This window comes from Scleropages formosus, chromosome 7 (genome assembly GCF_900964775.1).
Source record: "Scleropages formosus chromosome 7, fSclFor1.1, whole genome shotgun sequence".
Lineage (NCBI taxonomy): Eukaryota > Metazoa > Chordata > Actinopteri > Osteoglossiformes > Osteoglossidae > Scleropages > Scleropages formosus.
The window spans coordinates 3,774,821-3,795,051 of record NC_041812.1 but is presented as its reverse complement, the minus strand read 5'-3'; the positions used below and the strand labels follow the sequence as shown (position 1 = coordinate 3,795,051).

General features: G+C 48.2%; 1 protein-coding gene across 3 annotated transcripts in view; it reads left to right on the top strand.

Annotated features, from left to right (window-relative positions):
• The first annotated feature begins 1,934 nt into the window (after positions 1 to 1,934).
• rreb1b (ras responsive element binding protein 1b) overlaps positions 1,935 to 20,231 on the top strand; it is a 56,913-nt gene continuing 38,616 nt past the window's right edge. Inside the window, exon 1 of one of the 3 annotated variants that reach the window (XM_029253735.1) lies at positions 1,935 to 2,327. In XM_029253735.1, the coding sequence (XP_029109568.1) occupies positions 2,288 to 2,327 (40 nt within the window). In that variant the 5' untranslated portion in view covers positions 1,935 to 2,287. Of the gene's footprint in view, positions 2,328 to 3,651; positions 3,700 to 12,375; positions 12,432 to 20,231 lie in introns of those variants that run through there. The other 2 variants (XM_029253736.1, XM_029253737.1) reach the window with 2 other exon arrangements.

Here is a 20,231-nt window from a genome sequence, read left to right as displayed (position 1 = left end):
CATTGTAAAGGTTACTGGACATTTTCTTGAGAAGACTTATTGAGGTTCTCTATAACTAGGAAATACTATAGTTTGTGCACTGCAATAAAATATATTGTATTATACATAATAGTGCTTCACTTTTTTGTTGTTTACTCTCAATGTTCACTATGAATGATCCCTTTTATGCTGTATGTAATAAATCATCATCACCATCCGTGTAAGTCGAGAGATAAAGCATACTAATTTATTTAATAGTAACTCAGTCATACACAATAATAATAATAAGAAGAAGAAGAAGAAGAAGGTATAAGTGCCTATGTGGACACAACGGTTTTAGAGCAACGACATAAATCCAATAACAAACTGTATTATAATTTAATCTACAGTCGTGAGGGTAGGGGTGATGTTTGCTTTCAAAAATAAAATCAAAGTATGATTTGTTCATGCCGTGGTATCCCATCATCCATCCTGTGTGGACATTGAAAGAACCATGTGGGGGTCCTGCTCAAACATGCCCTTCTCAGGGGCTCCCCATGGCTCGAGATGCAACAACTGGCTCACCTTTGCCAGACCTTTTCCGTGACACAGGCAAACATCTGGGGAAACTTAATTAACCGTTTTACTATTAAATTGCTTTTGACATATATTGTCAATGTAAACACTGAAGTGTGCAGGGGACGCCAAAACTACTGTAGTGGCAATAATGTTGCAGTAACGTTAATTCAGCTGTATACACACACACACACACATACACACACACATCCATGCATGCATAGCACGTGACACCCATCCAATTTGCGGCACTAATAATAACAACACTTGGAAACTCCGAAAATTCGTAGCTCTCAATTAATTATTCTTATTTGAACGTGGCAAAAAAAATCATAATGTATACATTCTCCATGAATGAGCTCAGCATCTTTCGGACGAGTATATCTTACGAAATATAATATATGCAAAACAGAAACCCACCCAGTGATAAAGCAAACTAATTCCCCACCCCCCACTTTGAATATAATTCCTCAAGTATATGGTTCTGTTATCGTGATGTATTGACACCGTTACGGACCGGTGTCAAGTAGTAGTAAAGTACCAGGGTAATGAGCACACAAATTCAGACTTCATCACACTACATCAGAGAAATGGTAACATTAACAGCGTCCGTTGGTCACGTTAATGCACCATGAACGGAACCCTGGATTCCTGGACTCCTGAAGCGCGCGCGACGAGGATGCAGGCTGTCCCAGTACTTTTTTTGGGGGGGGTGTCTAAGCAATGAATAGAGCTTCGCAGTTTTGTTACTTCTGAAAGCGAAAAAGAAACAGTTTAACACACGTTTTCCAGCGTGCCTGTGTTACGCTGATATGAGGGTTATACCCTGGTATTCGGGAGGACAGAAGCCCCAAAAAACAAGTGTTGTGTAGGACTGGGGTCCTCGATGGCGTTGGCCACGTGTAACGTTTGCGCATCTCGTCCGCAGTCACCCCCTCCTCCCCCCCAGGAGGCTCCGTCAGAGAGGATGTGGACTTTAAACTCTAAAGCAAAGCGCATTTAACACACGGAGTTCAAAACTCATATTTGATACAACGGCGACGCGACGCAGATGAAACGAATCCGCACACGACGCGCCGGTTTCATAGTAAGAACATGGAGGATGAAAGAAAAAAGCCAAAGAAATAGTAACCCCCGCTTCCCTTCCCTTCCCTTCGAATTGCGAAATGCTCGGTTTAAAGAGATGAGATGGGGATCGGGACTGACAGCGAACGGTGGAAAAGTTGCTCGATTGTTTGTTTCCCTTAGCAACACATCGGGCAGGGTGGGATGGTGTGTGCGGTCGTTGGGAAACTTTTCGCTCCCTCCCGTTCTCTGCTCGATGGAGACCCCTCCCGTAGAGATGCTGAGTGGCTGGAGCCTACAGTGTCCACAGTGGCAGCAGCTTCAGTAACACGTCCCCTTGGAGACGGGCGACACGTGATGTGTCTACTTATCAGGGTTTGAGAGAGAGAGAGAGAGAGAGAGAGGGAGAGCGAGCGAGCGAGCGAGAGAGAGAGAGAGACGGAGAGGAGATACAGAGAGGAGAGAGAGTCGAAATAAGTGAGACTTTTTTAGCCCGGAGTCTCTCAACTCTTTCCTCCCATCTTCCTCGTTCGAGAAGAAGACGGGAAACGAGGAAAGTAGGGAGTTGGCGAACTTTGCACATCCTCAGAAACGCCATTTTGATTCCTCTCCGGAACAAGTTTTGCAGTTTTTTTTTTTTTTTTCCCCTCTTCTCAGTCCATCATCACTACTCACCATCATCACCACCATGTCTCGGCGCAAGCAGCCCAACCCCAACAAAGTCAAGCGTAAGTACTTCATCCTCCTCGCGACGTCGCCCCGCTGCCCTCCTTTCCCCCCTTTCACTCGCTTTTAAACTTTTTATTCACTATAATTTCATCCTCGCGATTGTTTTTTTCCCCCTCTCTCTCCGTGTGTGTGTGTGACCGGGAAGTTTTGCTCAACTGAAGTTTTTCGTCAAGTTGTTATCGGCGCCGCGGCGGCGACGCTCGTGCGCTCGCCCGCGCGCTCCCGACCTGATGCTCATCCATGATTAAAAAGACCGACCTCTGGAATCCGCCTGCCTCTCGCCCTCGCGCGCATGCATTTTTAAAACTACCTGCGCGTGGCAGCTCCGCGCCGCGCGCTCCGACGGGGCAACACTCTGCGAACCGTCAGTCTCCCCCCCCCCCAATCCACCACGGCTCGTGTTTATTCGCGGGATGCGAACTTGTGTCGCGCGGTGTAAAAGTTTACGAGCGAGCGTAGCGCCGAGCATCCGCATCTTTAACGCACTTTGATCGCTGCGCGCGGACGCGAGGTGGTGAGGGAGGAGGGGAGAGGCGGAGGGTGGGGGGGTGCTGGTGGTTGAGGCCACGCGCCTATTAACGGGATGACCTTGTGGAGACGGACGGGTTCGTTTGTTTTCCTACATAATAATACCTCAGAACGACACTTTTCTTGCGATTTAGCCGAGTCGTGTGGATGTGCGCCGTCGTGTCGAGTGTCTTTCTCAGGGATATAATTCAGGAAACGAGTTACCGTCCGAAAGGAGGAAGTTAAAGGTCCATTTACATGCAGAAACGTTGAGAAATGAGGCACGACGGTGCGCGCGCGAGAGACAGAGATGTTCGGCTGAAGTTCGCTCCGCGGGGGCCACTGACTCGCGTGTCTTTTCTTGACCTCCCCGGGAGAAATGTTTGCGTCCTTTTCGTGAGGGCGGGGAGGGGTGATGAGTTTTCCTGGACCTCGCAGTAGTTTATTTTCAGTTTGCGTTCGTTTTGTGAAAAGTTACGTAGAAAGTAATCCAGGCGCGCGACTTCGCCACCTGAGGCTGAGCTACGCATCTCGAAACGCCTCAGTTTGCCTGCTTGGGGAGGGAGGGGGGAGTGATGAAGGCATCGGGTGGACGGATGAGCAGCTGAGCTGAGCCGAAGTCATCGTCACGGTGGTCCTGGCCACCCCCCATCCATCCATCCACCCACCCACCCACGCACGGATGCGCGTGAAACGCTGACGCTCGGCCGCTAAATTCCACACTGTCCGCGCGCGCGGCCCTCGTCTCGCGCAGCCTCCACCCAGCGAAGCCCGGAGTCTGAAAGAGATGGACGAGTTCCGAGGCTGAGAGCAGCTGCTGCGTGGAACACGCGTGGCGGAGCAGCGGAGTAGCAGCTCTGGCAGGTATTTGCGGGAGCAGGAAGACCAGTGGTGATGCTCCGTGGGGTTTATACACACAGCCGTGCTGAGCAGGACTTCTACTCGTTTGGACATTATGGGACGTGACTCCCCCCCCCCCTTCTTGTTACTCCTCCTGGTACTGAGGCATCAGCCACGGGGAAGTGGTGTCTTTTTTTTTTTTTTTTTTCTTTCCCTCTCTTGTTTCTCCTCCTCCTGCTCATGTGCAGTACCAGTAAGACCTGTTGAGATGTTCCTGAAGCTGTTGATGTCAGCAGGGCTCCATCATCCCATCAAGGGCCCTGTGTGTGTGGATTAGAAGAGCTCTCTGATGTAATCACTCAGTTTACTCACTGTTGCATTTCTTCCACCATCTCAGTTGTCTTGTTTGCTCTGTGCAGCGAGATGCGTGACATGATGTCGATTTTAGCGCTCATCCCTTTAATTCAACGTTATTCTTATTTAATATTTTTCTTTAATGCTAGCAGTGTGTTGATTTCTCGCTTTGTGTGCTGCTTCTCAGGGTTTCGGTGGTTAAAGAAGTTGACTGAATGATGAGTGAACGTGTACAAAGAGCATCTGCAAAACTGAAACGTGTTGTCACAGGTGGCCGGGCCTTCGTTGCTCGATAAACCCAGCAAGGGTGACTCAGTCGTGATGCGTTTTCTTTTTTCCCGGTAATTTTTGGGTCAGGGAAGGCTAAGATGTGGACAGGTCTCTTCCAGAGTGAATTCTATTTTAGAACTGTGGGGATATTTAAAGATTCCTGGTGGGTGTTTCTACACCGCAGCCGTAACGTATCCAGGACAAAGGAGGTTTGTGAGACAGTTGAGGTATGGTGCTTGCACAGCTTTTCAAATTTTCATAGTTTTGCAATTATAAATTTTAAAATGTTCGGAATTTTCGGGTGGTTATAGATTTTTTTCAGTGATGCTTATAAACATCAGGCATTCATGTCATGTAGCGGTATCCTCCCACTTCGCCGGCATGATTTAAAACAAATGCGGTTTTACACACTTCGGAGTTTGTCAAGCCATTGATGCGTTACATGTGTGACTTTCACTACATTTATTCATTTAGCAGACGCTTTTCTCCAAAGTGATGTACATCTCGTTATTAACTAAGTTTGTCAGCTTGTAATTGTAAGTCAAGTCCAAGGAATTGATTATAAGAATATAAGGAAAAGCCGCAACGTTTTAACACAATTCCCTTTTCTACAGCTATCTATGAAGTATTTTCTTTAACTTGACTTTTTCAGTTTGCCTTTTTAAAAAAAAGATTATTTCAAAAAGACGGAGTCCTGCAGACCAGAAGTCATAGGATTTTGAGATGTTTGTGCTTAATCAGCTGGAGGTTCTGTAAACGAACAACAGGAAGATACGACCTTCAGTCTCCCCCAGTTTCTCTGTCCGAATATCCACTGCGCACACAAAGCTCTTCCGCAGACCAGACGCTTGAAGGAACTCCGAGCCGAAGTGCGTGGGGAGGATTCGAGCTCACCGAGATTTTTCTCTTTTTCGCTATTTAATGATTTGTCACCATGTAGGAAAAAAAGTTCAAAGTTCCTGTTTTTGGAAGAGGTTAATTTGTGATGAGTGTTTCGCTGAACTTGAGCGTGTTCTGAGTCGCTCGTGATTTTTAGGAAGTTTAACGTCACTTTGGTGGGGGGTCATGATGGAGGCCTAGGTTTCTCATCGCACTTAGTGATGACTGCAGCTTTTTGTCTGTGTTCTTATTTATTGAGCCTGATCTACAACACAAAGATTGATCTGCTCTGATGAAAGACTTCGAGGGGCACAAGACTCCGTGAACAGGCTCCTATCTCGTGCCGCTGATAAGCCTGATGTTCTCCTCGGGGTCTGTGTATGCGTTTTCCCTCCTGGGTCTCCCCCCTTTGCTACAGCAGCTCGCACAAAAGAAGTAGGTGATGGGTGGAGACCTGTTTGCTCAGTGATTCAGACGTGTAAAGTTGGCCGAGCTGTTAAAAGTCAGACGAATCAGCTCAGTGGTCCCAAAAGAGTCTGATCTTTTCAGCATTCACTGGGATTGGGGTGGGGGGGGGGTTGGATTAGAAGCTATTGTGAAGTGGTAGTGCAGGTGTAACCTCACAGGCAGGTATGCATACCTTTCATTACCTCATTTACATGCATTTACGAATCTTAAACACCCAAATGAGCAATTTGATTTACCTTAGTCCCCCCCAGTAGCAGATCGTTTAGAACATAACTCTCCTGAGAACCTCTTAGCATCTTTTGTTGGGTTCATAGGTAATCCTAAGGCCTTACTTTATAAGAACCATTTCTGCATGACTTTGTAATCTTCTGATTCTCATCCTTTTAACAGAAGTTATATCTATGTTTTTGATTTTTTTTTCTTTTTAATCTCTCCTTTTTAAAATTTGATCATTTCCAAAAGGTAGATGAGTGAAATGTGTAACTAGAGTGAAAGCAAAGTGTTTCCTAATGAGTTAAAGCAGAGGTGACATCAGTAGAAGTGAAAAATAGTGATGTATTATCTACCACCGCGAGAAGTTAAAATTAAATCTGATATTTACGGGGTCCTCGAATTTATGTAGGTGGAGACGGCTGCCTAATGTTTTGTAGCACTGCTCTCCTTCAAAGACATCAATCTGTGTCTGTTTTTGAAGAGTATAAATATGTATTAGATGGGGGCTTCTCACCATCATGGACTTTGTCTCTGGGTGATGGGTTTTTGCACACACAAGGGTACAGATGGGCTTCCCGTTTGACTCCTGGGTTATTTTTAACCCGTCTATTTTAGATAAGATTATGTTCCATCCTGGACTGGGCCAGCTAGGAGGCATGGCATAGTGTGAGCACAGTAAGTTATAGGTAGGGTACCTGAGGTTTCACTTTGACAAATTCTTTCTTTTTAAAAAGAAGGTACAGTGTATTTTGAAAGTAAGCAGTATGACATCTTGTGTATGGATTTATTTAGTGTTTTCTGAAGCACAACGTGCAATGTGTATTTAAATGTCTTTATGTAAAATATGTTTTCAGTAAATAAAAAAATGTATATAATGTAAGTAGGTCAATAGGTCAAATTGGAAAAGGGCATCTTAATGTAAGACGTGAAGAGATGGGCCTATTTTATGGAATGTCACTGTGATGAGTGTACTCATGATGTGTCTCCAGGAATAATTACCTTTTCAAGAAGTGGATGCTTATAATAAGATGAGCTAAAAGGCTTTTTTTTGAAAACAGAGGTAGGCAATGTTCTGGCAGTTGCTTACCGGGCCTCCTGAAAAAGGATTAGAGGAGACAGTATCTTGTCAGGTGGCGTGAGACGCTTTTGGATAATTTCACTTGGGCAGTTCAGTTTTAACCTAGTTGCTTGAAAGGACTCCTTGCAAAAGTGCGGACCAGGCGGCAAAAAGGAATCTCGTGGGCATCGTTTTGTTGGTGAACGGTTAGCACCAGAAAAGCTTATGTTTATTTATTTTTTTTTTGGGTCCTTTTCATGATCATATGAAACACTGGAAAGTCCAACTGAAACAGACATAAGTGCACACATGTGGAGTATAAAATCATCTGGTTTGTTCATTATTTGGATAGTTTTATGTCACCTTCATTCCGACTTGCCGCTACTCCGCTGGAAGAAATAAATACAACATAATTCACAAATCTTTTAAATGGATAGAGGCTTTATATAGCATTATTAAAGTGGTTGTAACAGTTTTAAGATTAGTTACACCTTTTTTTTTTTAAACATGCAGGTTAGTTTACGTGTTATTCGATATGCCAGTTCCGAATCCGGCCTGATAGGTTGTATTAAAAGCACTTTTTCTACCGGTTTCTACCAAGCTAATTTTCATTTTCATAAGTTGTCCAGGATCCCAGACCTTGGGACCGAATTAAAAACAGTAAATGCTTGTAGTGAAGTATTTGTTTTCACATTGAGGTTTGTTTTTTGTTTTGAGTGATACAACTTTGTCAGGGTGTAAACAAGAGGAGAACCAACGTGCAGATACATGTCTGTCTGTCGTACGTTTGTGGCACGGTTTCTCGTGGACGGAGACTCTGTGTGTTTTCGCCGCATCGCGCACACAGAGTTAGCTGTGCTCCGCTTTGGCCTTGACGTGACGGTCTGTCACTGGCTGATATCGGGGAGGGGGGGGTTCCCCTCCCTTTCGTCTTTATTTTCATAATCTTAAGACTTTGCAATGTCTGCCTGTGCCCTGAGCTGTGAGAAAGAGGTTAAGACAGAAGAAGAAAAGTCCAGCAACAGGTCTGTGCTCATTCCCTGGATGTGAGTTCAACTACACCCTAAGCTTGGTAGTGTGGATGTTGGAGCTGTTGCCTTTGGACCCAAAGGTTGAAGGTTGGAATACCACCTCCAGCTGTAGTACTTTACAGAAAGGCACTTACTCTAAATTGCGCCCGTAAAAAATTCCCCAGCTGTATAAATTGCTAAATAATTGTAATTAGCTTAATGTTACACTCTGTTTGGGGGTGGAGAGCATCAGCTAAATGAATACATGTAAACCTAAGCTGGAACATAAGTTCTGAAGTGGATGGCAGGAGTCATACAAACTGCATGTTTTTTCTTTTTTGTGTTTTTTTTTCCCCCCTCCGTTCTTAAATACGGATGGGAGACGTCCGCATGATTCACAGAACGAGAAAATAGCAGAGCTGTGTTTTGACTCCCTTGGGCCCAATTCTTATCCCAGCCCTGACCCACTCAGGACAGCTTCGGCCTCGGCAGCCTTCGTATCTGATGTGGGGAATGGCCTCCGGGCTCACGCTGTTAGCCCGAGGCTTCCGCTCAGGTGGCAGAAGTATTGTTCATCGTCTTTAACAGGTTTCACCAAGCGTTCAGTTTGCGGGGGCTGAAATGAAGGGTTCTACCCTTCCATCAGCATGTCAGTGATGTTTTGAAAAAGGCGGATACCCCCGAGTGTGTCGGTCAGGGAGGAGAAATGAGGGCAGACTCTTGTCTTGCTGTTATTTTCAGCCACGTTTGACAGCGAGCATGTCCCGTCCCTGGGGTTTGGCCTTCATCCTTTTTCACAGAGACACATGAGCCAGATTAGCATATTAGCATTTAGCCAGGTCTCTTTTAAATGTAAAAAAAGCAAAAAATTTGGTACTTTTGAGCTGCAGAGGTTATTGGGGGTTCCTCGTGCCCCGCTCATGACCACCACTCCGCTCCAAAGGCATGGAAACGCGGAACAGGTTCTGTACCATACAGCGCTGGCACAACATCCTGTGTCACCCAAGCGGGCCCCCTCCTTACATTTGCGAGCAGCAAATAAAGCGGGTATTTGCTGCGGGTTCAAAGTCTACCACACGGCCGTGCTGCTGATGTGAAAGAATGCGAGCGGGGAGGGTGGGAACAGGGAGAGAGGAAAATGGAGGCAGAGGCACCAGCAGCGGCACCTGGGCCGAGGAGGAGAGGGGTGTGGATGGCAGGAAGCGAAACAGCCTGCGCTTTGGGTAGGGGGGTGGTGTGTGTGTGTGTGTGTGTGTGTGTGTGTGTGTGTGGAGGGGGGGGGGTGGAGGAAGTGTACAAACAATAGCATGAAGCAACAGCTCTCTGGCACACACACTTTGCCTTTTTATTTTTCCACCCCGTTTGATCTCGGCTCCTATCATCAACAGAGGAAAACGGCAGGGGAGCCGGGGGTCTCCGTGGTCGGAGGAAAACGGGCCGTTTTCGAGGACGGCAGGGGCAGCGCAGTGATGGGGACGAGATGGAGGATGGCGAAGCGGAGGAGGGAGAGCGCTGAAAAGTGTCGGCGACTCGAACGCTTCCCTCCCTCTCTCTCTCGCTCCCTCTCCTCTCTCTCGTAGTCCCGCCCTCCCACCCTGGCTTTCTTGCTGACTAAACACTTTTGTCAGCTGGCAGTTGCTCACAGGCTGAGGATTTGCGATAGCTGCTGGAGGTTAGCGAGGGAAGAGTATGGGGGAGGGGAGGTATTCGCAGACAGCACTTGTTGCTCAGCGGAGTTAATCGAGGGGGAGGGGGGGAGCGCTGGGCAGCCGTATCGTCCAACCTGTTTTACTCCATGCTGCACTTTTTCTTCTCCACTTCCTAGACCCACGCGCACCAAGCGCCTTTCTTTGCCCGCGTGGAAGCGTGCACGTGGGCTTTGGGTATTTATACTCCGCCGCGCGGCGCCATGCAGTATGGTCTCTTGCAGACGCTAGTCTTTTTTAATCAAATTTTTTTGGCCTCGAAGCTGCATCGAACAATCATTTTGTCACCGCACATCAGGGGCTGGGATGCGAACGCATCGACGCAGAACGTATAGTTGCCTGCAACAGTTCACAATTTAGACCCAAGCGAAAAGCCATCTAATGGACGGTGTGGGTTCGGTGAAATGACAGGGTGCTTCTGCACGCTGCCTCGCTGCTCCTTGCGTGAGGGGATTTTTCCATTCCTGCCGGGCCGCAGACGGGGGCTGCAGACAATGCTGACGTGGAGACAGGGGTCCCAGTAGACTCCTGCCTGCCGGCAGAGACAAAGGGACAACCCCCCCCCCCCATAGCAGCGTACCTGTGAAATGCAGATGCAGTTAGATGGGAGCGAGCTCAATACAGGTGTCTTGCCCCTTTCTGGTAGACCGAGCAAACCATTGTCCTTCGTGCGTGAGTAACTGCAGAAAGTCCCAAAATAGCGGTCCCAGTGTGCAAACAAAATGCATGGTTTAATTATTTTATGTTTTTTTTTTACCAACTGTATTTCAGTAGTTGCTTGCTGGTGATGTTTTTAATGCCTTTTTTAATGCTTTTACTTCCTTTCCAGAATTTATGAGGCAAGCTGTATGTTTTTTTTGACAGTGTTGCAGGAGTCTTTCTTTCTAGTCATCGTCAAGAACAAAAGATCTCCACATCTCCTCACTTTCATCCTCAACTAACGAGAGGAACCAGATTTTTTTTCCCTCCAGGTCTGAGGCAAGGTAGTCTGGAGTCTGCGAATGAGGTTCAAGTGACCGCAAACTCAGAAGGGACATGTTTCCCTGGTGGCCGTGCCGATGATAACTGGCAACCCGCGAATTTTCCGCTCGGAACCAGGATGGTGGGAGGGTCCTTCTCCAGTGTATTCTAAATGTAATCTGCAACGGGAACCAGATGTTTTATGAACTGCGCGCAATGCTCTGCACGGCGCTTCCCTGGGACGATCTGGGAGGATTAATGCTCACTCGAAGCATGTGTATGGCATGTAGAGGCCTGGATCCCGGAGAGAAGCACATACGTACTGTATAGGTCATCAGAAAGGGGCCTCTTGAATTCGAGGGGCTTTTAAGATGTACAAGGATAGTTTCGAAACATGACACTGGAAGTCTTACACGCTTTTGCTGAAAAGCTTCCAGGCGCCTCCCAGATGTTCCTGCGCGGGCCTCGTCTTTGCATGTGAATGCGATAAGGCGACGAGCCGCTCTGAATTTCTTGCCACCCTCACCGAGACAATTGGTTCAGGTGTGACTGCAGGCTCTTGCTGGCTGAACCGAGGGAGATTTCCGAGTTCCCTCACAGTTGGCTGTCTCTGTCCTGCATCACCTTTCGCTCTGAAGTTGCTCTCCGCCCCCCTCCCCCATCAACACCTGTAGAAATGTAAAGTGTACACCCACTTGCTTAACTTGTCCTGCCTTACTCTCCTCAAAAGGTACCTATTGTTTGCTCTGCAAACACAGGGCGTAGCTCATCTCCAAGGAAACCAGAGTCTGCAAGGCAGCGGGTGGTATAGTAGTTAGAGCTGCTTCCTTGAACCCAGGTTCAACAACCATCTCTAGCTGTGGTACTCTTGATCAAGGCACTTGCTCAGAACTCCAGCAGAAGAACACCCTGCAGTGTAAGCGGGTGAATTATGTTAAGTAGCGTATTGGTTAAAGCTGCTTCCTTTTGGACCCAAAGGTTGCAGGTTCAAACCTCACCTCCAGCTGTAGTATCCAGTAAAAATTACCGAGCTGTATGAATGGGTAGTTCTAAGTACCTTAACATTGTAAGTTGCTTTGGAGAAAAGTGTCAACTAAATAAATGAATGTAAATGTGAAATGTAAGTTGCTTTAGACAAATGCGTCAGTTTAATAAATGCTCTGCTCTGGCCTTGTTACTGCTCCTTGGACTTGAAAAGGTGTTGGTTGTGCATACATATGCATTCTCACACCTCACGCTTGAACATCATTAACAAGTGCTGGGAGGGAGGAGAGATTTGTTGGGAGTGGTCCACAGTTCAAGGAAGTGACATGGGGTAGACCAGCAGGGGATGTAAGTCTTGTGATTAGGTGGCGCTGGACATCGCTCATTCTGCCAGAATGTCAGATAAGAACTGCAAAACTCGCACTCTTCCTATAAGCACACATGGTTCAGCGCAGCGCAAGTCCCCATTTTATCCAAAGAGACGACTGCACTGAAAGTACAAACGTACATGAAAAAGGAAATGGGGTTACCACGGTGGAGGAGAACTGTGCTCTTTAGTTTTTTTCACTCATTGACTGTAGGTATTGTTAGTTTAGGTTTGTTTCAGTTGTAACTCGATGCTTTGATCTCTTGCGCTTGCTCCCCGTGTTCCTCCTCGCTCTCTTGGTGAAACACCTCAGGGTGTATGATCAAGTCAGACTCTGCATGTGCAGCGTTGTCATTACAGGGTTGTCACCAGATGACACTGCGGCTCAAACAGCAGAGGAGCCTCGTTGTAGCCCCTCCGAGGTTCTCCAGAGAAGTCTCCAAGGGCCTGGCAGTTTAAACTTCTCAGCGAAGGCCACCGGTATCAAGGTGAAGTGATGTTTGCAGCCTGAGACACAGTTTTGCTCAGATTAGACTTGGGTCAGACCTCTCTGTTTGGAGATTGCATATCGATAAGGTTGGCTCTGTTTCCAAAATAGGCCCAGAAGAGCCCAACTGGAGGTGAGGCAGACAGAGGTGAGGGGAGGGAAGGCGCATCCACGGGAAGACATTAATAGTAGGCAGACACCACCCCCGTGAGCGGAGTGGGTCGAAACAGCCCTTTGCAGTCAGTCCTGAAACGGCCCGAGGCGCAGCCAGACAATGGGCTGAGAACGCCCCTTTTCTCTGGCCTGAAACCTGGCCTCTCCCATCAGGAGATGCTGACACAATGGGCAGGCTGAAACCCAGCCCTGGGAGCCAGGCGGGGCTTCTCTCAAGGCTCTGCTGTCCTGCTGCTTTCCCATGATGCAATGCTGCCTGGCTGAAGCGAAGCTCCCCTCAAGACACCTTGCTTATTTTCACGACCTCGAAGGAACTTATTTGTGTTCCATAACGACACCTTGGAGGGGGTCTCTTAGAATAAGCACGCCTGCATAGAGAAGGGCCGAATGTTACAAAGAAGCGAAGAGCTCGACTGTTCTCCTCGCGACCGTTGCCCTTTAATTCCATCCACATGTAAATAAGAAGTGAAATGTAAGGTTACCCACACAGCATCGCCGACTGTGTGCCTTTTTAAGAAACATATTTTTACCCTGCATCGTCTTGCAGCGAAGAGCCGCACGTATTGTGGGCGACCAAACATCCCCACGGTGCCACAGTGAATCTGCCGGCGGTAAATCTGCGTGTGGACGTTCGCCGCGCACCCATCCAGCCGCCGTGGCACAACGTGACAGCGGTAGCCATAGCCGAGTTAATGAAATTAAGTCACATTGAGAGAGAGAGCCTCTGGGATTAGCACATCTCCGTGCTAGATTCGTGCTCACATATTGAGATGCCAGTAATTCCTGACGTCAGTTACTCTTATTAGTGTCCGCGTTGGCATTTTTGTGTATCGTGCTTCGTAGGTGAGCAGTCGCTACATTTTCATGCTGTTTGGTCTTCTGATAGTCTCAGTGTGCCGAGTCCAACGGTCATCTTTGTATGTTTGTGTATTGTTGGTTTTATGAGTGGGCGGGTTCTGGCTCCAACAGATACCCATTGAAATGTCCAGTCTATCGATCGTTTGCTTTCTTCTCAAGTTGCTTGTGTTCCACCACCATAGCTGGTCCCATCTTGCACATCTTTGCTCTTCACTGACTTTTTTTTTGAAGATGTCTGTTGATCCTATTCTAAAATAAATTTTTCTGCAAGCCAGAAATGACCAGCGGTAATTTTAGCCTAAGCTCCCATACCCCCAAACCGTAAGGTTTAGCGAAGCTTTGGAGCCGACTGCGGCACGCTGCTCACGGTTTTGTTCAGCAAATGGCTCACAGTCTTGGCGTCTGCGAATTTGTTTTGGAAAGTGGGCAGAAACGTCTTGTCGTGGATCCGGCTGTGGAGGGCTTTTGTGGGTGTGAGTTACACCAGGGCTTGAAAACAGAGGTTGAGTAAACACTGTAGAGATGTCGTCGGAGTTTGGGTTCACATCCAGGGGGCCTGGAGCGTGGGGCCCTTTTCTTGTCTCGGCAGAGCAGTCTTGTGGCTCTGTTTTGCTCCTGGGATGTTGCGTGAAAAGCATGGTGGACGCTCGCTCTGAGCAACGCGAGAGCCTGCGAAGCGTAGTTGTGGCTGCACTGGTAGTCAGGAAAGCAGATGGATACCACCCTGGAGGTTCACTCGTAGGATGCGAGGCAAATCTGCTCCTGAACTGTTCAACACGGGAACGGAGCCAGAACACCCAGTTGTCAGAATGGAGAAAAATGTCAGATGGAGGCATCTGCCAGGCAGAACGGTGCAGAGGACTGTTCGGTCACATTAGTGAATGGGAGATGGAGAGATGTAACCTTGGTGAAAGACGGCAGAAAATGTTGTGTTTCGACGGCGGTCTTTTGCACGTTCTGTTGAAATAGCTGGAGCTTCCACCTTTCTGCCCTTGCCTGCATGCGACCTTGCGGCTTCAGTCGAAACATTCAAGGGAGTTTTCCTGACAGATGAGCGACTGTTTCTCACTGCTGTGTTGAACTCTTCCCAGCAGCCTTGGCTCGATGGACGGTCGCAGCGCTCCTCCACGCCCCTGTTTTATAATTAGCCTCCCAGTTAGCCCTGGCCTGTTAGTCTCCTGGTGAACTTTGTCACCTGATCTGGGAGATGGAACGGAGCAGAGGCCCAAAGATCAAAACTTGAATGGCTCCGGCACTGAAGGGAGCCGCTTCATGAGAAGGCTGCCTGATTGCGTGGACCGCAGTTTGCTACAAGGCCTAAGTCAAGAGTCAGCACTGTCATTAGACTCCAAACTCTTGTTGGGAAAACAGCAAGACTTCCTTAAGGGGAGGGGCTCAGTTGGCAAAGGTCCAGCCTTGGTCTGTGTGGCTCAGCCTGGGTATCAGAATTGGTCCTCGAAGGTGACTGGATGGTGCAGATGTTCTGAATAAACAGTACAAATCCTCTGCTCGGTCCTGGTGACGTCACGAATCCGAGTTTCAGTGCTCAGTTTCGTAAAACACCTCAAGGCTCTGGGAAACATGCTTGGGCAATCAGGCTCTATAATTGTACTCATTAAAGCATCAGGAACTTCGCTTTAAGCTCAGATGACAATTGGAGGCCCTTTTGGAGCTGGTGGGAGGGGGTGGCTATTTCATGACCTCCTTTGGGAGAGCTCTTGCATTAATCATTTGAGTTAATTACACGGGTTCCCCATAAGGAGGGTGTCTCTGCAGTCCCAGCTAACGTCTCGGAATAATTCCGCAACGTTACCGGGACATTTGATTCGGTGGTTCAACGGTGATGACTTTGGAATGTCACCGCAATTTTGCAGTCCATTGTATGTTTTGGGTGCGATAGCCGGAGTTGATGAGCTCTAATTCTGAGAGATGAATGACAAAATCTGTCCCTCAAGGGTGGTCTCCACAATTTAATTTTTTTTTTTTCCTTAAACTGACATTGATGTATGCGCTGCTGATGTTGTCTTATCGAACCTAATTGTGATGCTTAACTTGGGACAGGAGGGCGAGGGACTGAAGAAAAATAAAATGTCTCGTGCCCGACCCCTGGCCCCCCTCAGCTCTTTCCTTCAGGAAACATCCCGCTAGGTCCCGTGTGCCTCGCTCCCAACAGGAAATGGGGAAAGCTTGCTGCCGCTCCAGGTTTTTCACAATTACGATAAATGCTTTGAAGCCCATGGAGGGAATTATCCCATCTAAGGAGAAGGATGGGGTTGGTCTGCGGCGAGCAGTGGCAGCAGATATCAGATGAAGGGAGAGGGACGCGGAGGAAGGGAAACTTTAAAAACGAGGCAAAGTTCATCTGCAGCTCCCGAAGCGCGGTTCACCCCGGGGTTACAGTAAATATTAACTACTTTATCAGACTCGCGCCGAAGTGTCCTCTGACTCCAGGGGAGCGGAACCCATGTATGCTGCTCTTCAAAGAGGCTCACTGGCAATTCTGTGCTCGACTAGGTGCAGCGGGGTCCGCGGTAAGGATGCGAGAGGAGGAAAGGTCATTCGAAGCTCTTTTTCGACTCGTTGAATGGGGCCTGTGACTTGCCATGTAATTGTCCCTCGCTAAGTGGCGAGTGCGCGGTTTAACCTCATACTCCTTGCTCTGTTGGGACTCGGTACAATGGGAAGGGGGGACTATCTGCTCCTATCTGACAGGGCTGTCTGGAGGGCCTCGTTGGTGCAACGCTGCACAGACAATGGCGATGCAAATGAGGCCTTTGTGTACAAAGCAAACGTGGGCTTGTGGCATTGACAGAGCTGAAAGGTAACAGCCCTAATGCCCCTGTAATGCCGGGTCCATGCTGCGACCTTCCACTGCCGCTGGGACAATGTGTCACCGCAGGGGTGTCACTCTGGAACCCCCCATCGCTGCCGGCGAGAGCCCTCTCTCCATCCTGCACGCTCGTCCTCGAGGACAAGACTTTTCCTGTTCGCAAGGATACGTTTTTGTCTACATTAAGAATTTCTTTTTATTTTTTTTGGGAATTGCAACATGTCGGGAGCTCAGTCTGTTTTGTTAACTAAGGCCACAAACATTTATTTTTACTCCAAACTGTGCCACAGTTATGTCAGACTGTGCTGGATTCTCTGTATATTTCTCATCGGATGCTTCGACATTCCAGCGTATTTTTTGCCGGGCGGGATTCTAATACTGCACGCAAGTGACAAAAGTCATCGCGCTCCCTCTCGGAACGCGCTGCGCTTCCAAAGATTCCCTTTTTGTTTTTTAAGTTTTTACTGTGCTCTTTTGCGGCTCGCTCTTCGTGTGAGAGGACTCGAGGCAACGAGAGTCGAAATAATTGCAGCTAAATCCGAGCAAACGCCGCGCGTCCCGGTCAGGGCTGCAGAAGCCGTGAGGACGCACAGTTGAAGAACACGAAGTCCTTTTGGGCGCCGCTCGGCCCTCGTGCTGCTCTCTGATTTAGGACCGATTCTGCCATTGGGCTGGTGGCTTTCTCTGTGGTCAAAGCCAGCGCCGTGTCCCCGGAGAAGTGTGGGCTCCTCCAGCCGTTCTCCAGATGAATCGCCCCCTTGTAGCGACATGTTCTCAGCCAGAGGCCCTGTTGGAGAGAACCTCGCCGCCACAGCGCTCGGGACACAATGTGACTCTTATTTTGGAGAGGATGGGGGTGTGGGAGGGCCGCGTGTGTGTGTGTGTGTGTGTGTGTGTGTGTGTGTGTGTGTTTGTGTGGGGTGGGAGCAGCGCAGGCGGGTGTAATATGCAATGTGATGCTGAGGAGTTCTTTCCGCGTAGCTGTGAGGACTAGCGCGTCCGCATGCCTGCTGATGGATCACCCCTCCTGCAAAGGCTGGCATTGCTGTGAGACACACACACACACACACACACACACTCTGCACGGCTGTGCTTCAGCAGCTGGCTGCTGCCTCCTGATCGGGTGAGGCTGAGCACGTGGTATGTGTCAGCAGGGAGGGGCTACCTCAGAGATAGTTGGCTGATGCTCTGCTCTTGTACTTTGGCCTGCATCCTTGCAAGGCCTTTTTGGTCATGTTGTGTCACGGTGGGCAGGGCCTAAAAAGGTGAGGGATTGCGGGTGGGGGCGCAAGACTCAGGGAAGCGAGACTCGGTCAGAGGACGGTTGCATCGCTCTCAGCCACGTCGAGGCACGAAACGGCCACTCAGGTGGACGTTTTTAGGGCTGTTTTTGATTTTTTTTTTTTTTTTTCGTAAATATTCAACACGATCCTCGTCGTTTCTCAAAGATGTGTCATCTTTATGCATTTATGTGGCATGCAGAAACCACATTCAAGTATTCAGCTTTGTGTGCTTTACAAAGAGCGCCATTGTAGCATGTTTTGGAAAACCAGTCCGTTTCCTTATGTCATCCCTTGGATCATTTCGTTCCCATCATTTAAATACTCTGGATGACAGCTTCATGTCACTGTTTCAGACTGGTAGCCAAGTCTGTAATGTGATTAGTGTTTCTGATAGACATGATCTTTACAGCCGAAATGTAAACGTAAATAGATGTATTTCAACGGCTTCACCCAAACAAGTGATTATCAGAAATGCTGTGCTACAGGGCAACATCTCTTTAGAATACCACGTTTAGGAAAATGCAAGGAAGTATTAGAAAAAATATTATTTTAACTTGCTAATATTTGTGCATTCATATATTTCAGAGAATTCATTTTGATGTCCATTTAATCATTCGCAGGAAGACAATGGTCCCTTTTATTGAACCCAAAGATGAATCTCCCACGTCGTAATACATGTTTAATGGTTTTAGCGGATCTTTCTTTTACTGGACAATGTGAGGTTGATTTTCATCGTTCTTCATAGTCTCTGCACTGATGGAGAGGAACTAGGAGCTGCTAGTGCTGCCAGCAGGTAGCGTGGCAGTCAACAGACATGGATGTGTAACTTCGAAGTTGCCGGTGAAAACTCCACTCCCTACTGCTGCTTTCGTACGTTTGAACAAGGTACATTACTCCAGTGAGAAAGCACAGCTGTTGAAGTGAGTCCAATGCTAAAAGTCACTGTATAAAAGTTAGCTAAGAGACAGATTAATAATAATCTGACATTGTCAGTTGCCTTGGACAACTAAAGAATAACAATTTGCACAGAACATTTTGCATTTTATCATTCAGCAGGCGCTTTTCTCCAAAGCGAAATTTCACCAAGAGATGGAGAGACCAAGATGCAGACACGATTCCAGATGCAGACACAAAACACACAGAGAATCCAGTACAGCCAGTTTCGCAGATGTCCCATCACCATTTAACCAGCATACGTTACATGGGAAGGTATGGTGGTGCAGCGGGTTTGGCCTGTGCCTGCTCTCTAGTGGGTTTGGGGTTCGTGTCCCGCTTGGAGTGCCTTGTGACGGACTGGCGTCCCGTCCAGGGTGTGTCCCCTCCCCCTCCAGCCGTGCGTTCTGTGTTGCCGGGTTAGGCTCCGGTTCGCCGTGACCCCAGCCGGGACAAGCGGTCTTGGACTGTGTGTGTGTGTGTGTGTGTGTGTGTGTGTGTGTGTACATTACGTGGGTAGCAGCATGTTGAATTACAGGGAAATACAAAGGATGTAATGTAAATTTATAAAGTGGGTTGGAGATTCGGAGAGAAGGGAGTCTAAGGGAGGTGTGTTTCGAGCTCCTCCTTGGCTGTTGAGAGGGATTCAGCAGTTCTGAGTGAGAGAGGGAGATCGTTCTTTGGAAAAAATCCTCTGCCTTGAAGCACTGACAATATCTGCCTGTAGTAAGAGTGACTGTAATTTTTCTGAGGGGACACCGGGATGTCTGGTAAATGTAGGTGAAGAGCTTTCACCTTCCATGGGTGTAGGCTGGGAGCTGCGAGTGAGTAGCGTATGGACTCTGCAGGCCTTGCATGTGTAAGCTTGTTGTAAGAAGAGGGGTTGGCCTGCAGCCAGGATCCCTTATTCTCTGCCTGACCGGTTCAGGCTTCACACACAAGTGGCGACAGCGGTACTTAGTTGAGTTTTTGTTTGTCTCCGCCAGACAAGTTTAAAGGGTATCGCTTGTTTAGAGTTTCTGTTTTATATTTGCGTACTCCGTCGCGGCAGCTCCTAATGCGGCCGTGCCCGCCCGCCTCGCCCTTCAGATGCAACAGGATGCACGAGACACCAAACGGGGGAAATGAGCTGTGCCCGAAGGCGGCGCGGCAAGCGCGGCGCAATGATGCAATGGCACGGTACGGCGCTGTAATACTGGCGCTCTGGGGTGGGGGCGTTCGTGGCGGCAGTGATGATGGCAACGACGATGATGATTATGATAGCGGTCCTGAAGATGGCCACGTACACATCTCAGGCCTACGTTTAGGCCTCGGGCTCATTCTGGCTCCCTCCCACACAGGAGGAAGTGTGCATGGAATGTACCAGAATCTCAACACTTCTGCATTCCCCTTCTCTTGAGGTATATAAACTGCAAAATGTACAAATGAAACAAAGCAAAATAAAATTTAAAAAAAAAGAGTCTGGCATGCTTTTCTATATTTTTACACTCTAAATTGGCCCAGAACTGTGTACTCTACTCGTATGGTTGTAGAAGTGTGTAATTTTTGCGCACGTCTGTTGTTCTTGTGACATTGCGTGGATTCTTTGGCCTTCGGAGCAGAGGCCAGTGTACGAGTCTGTGTGTATGTGTGTGTGTGTGTGTGTGTGCGCGCGTGCGTGCGTGCGCGCTCACGTGCATGCGCATTCGAGCATGCTCGCTCAAGCTGCCCCTCCCTCAGCAGC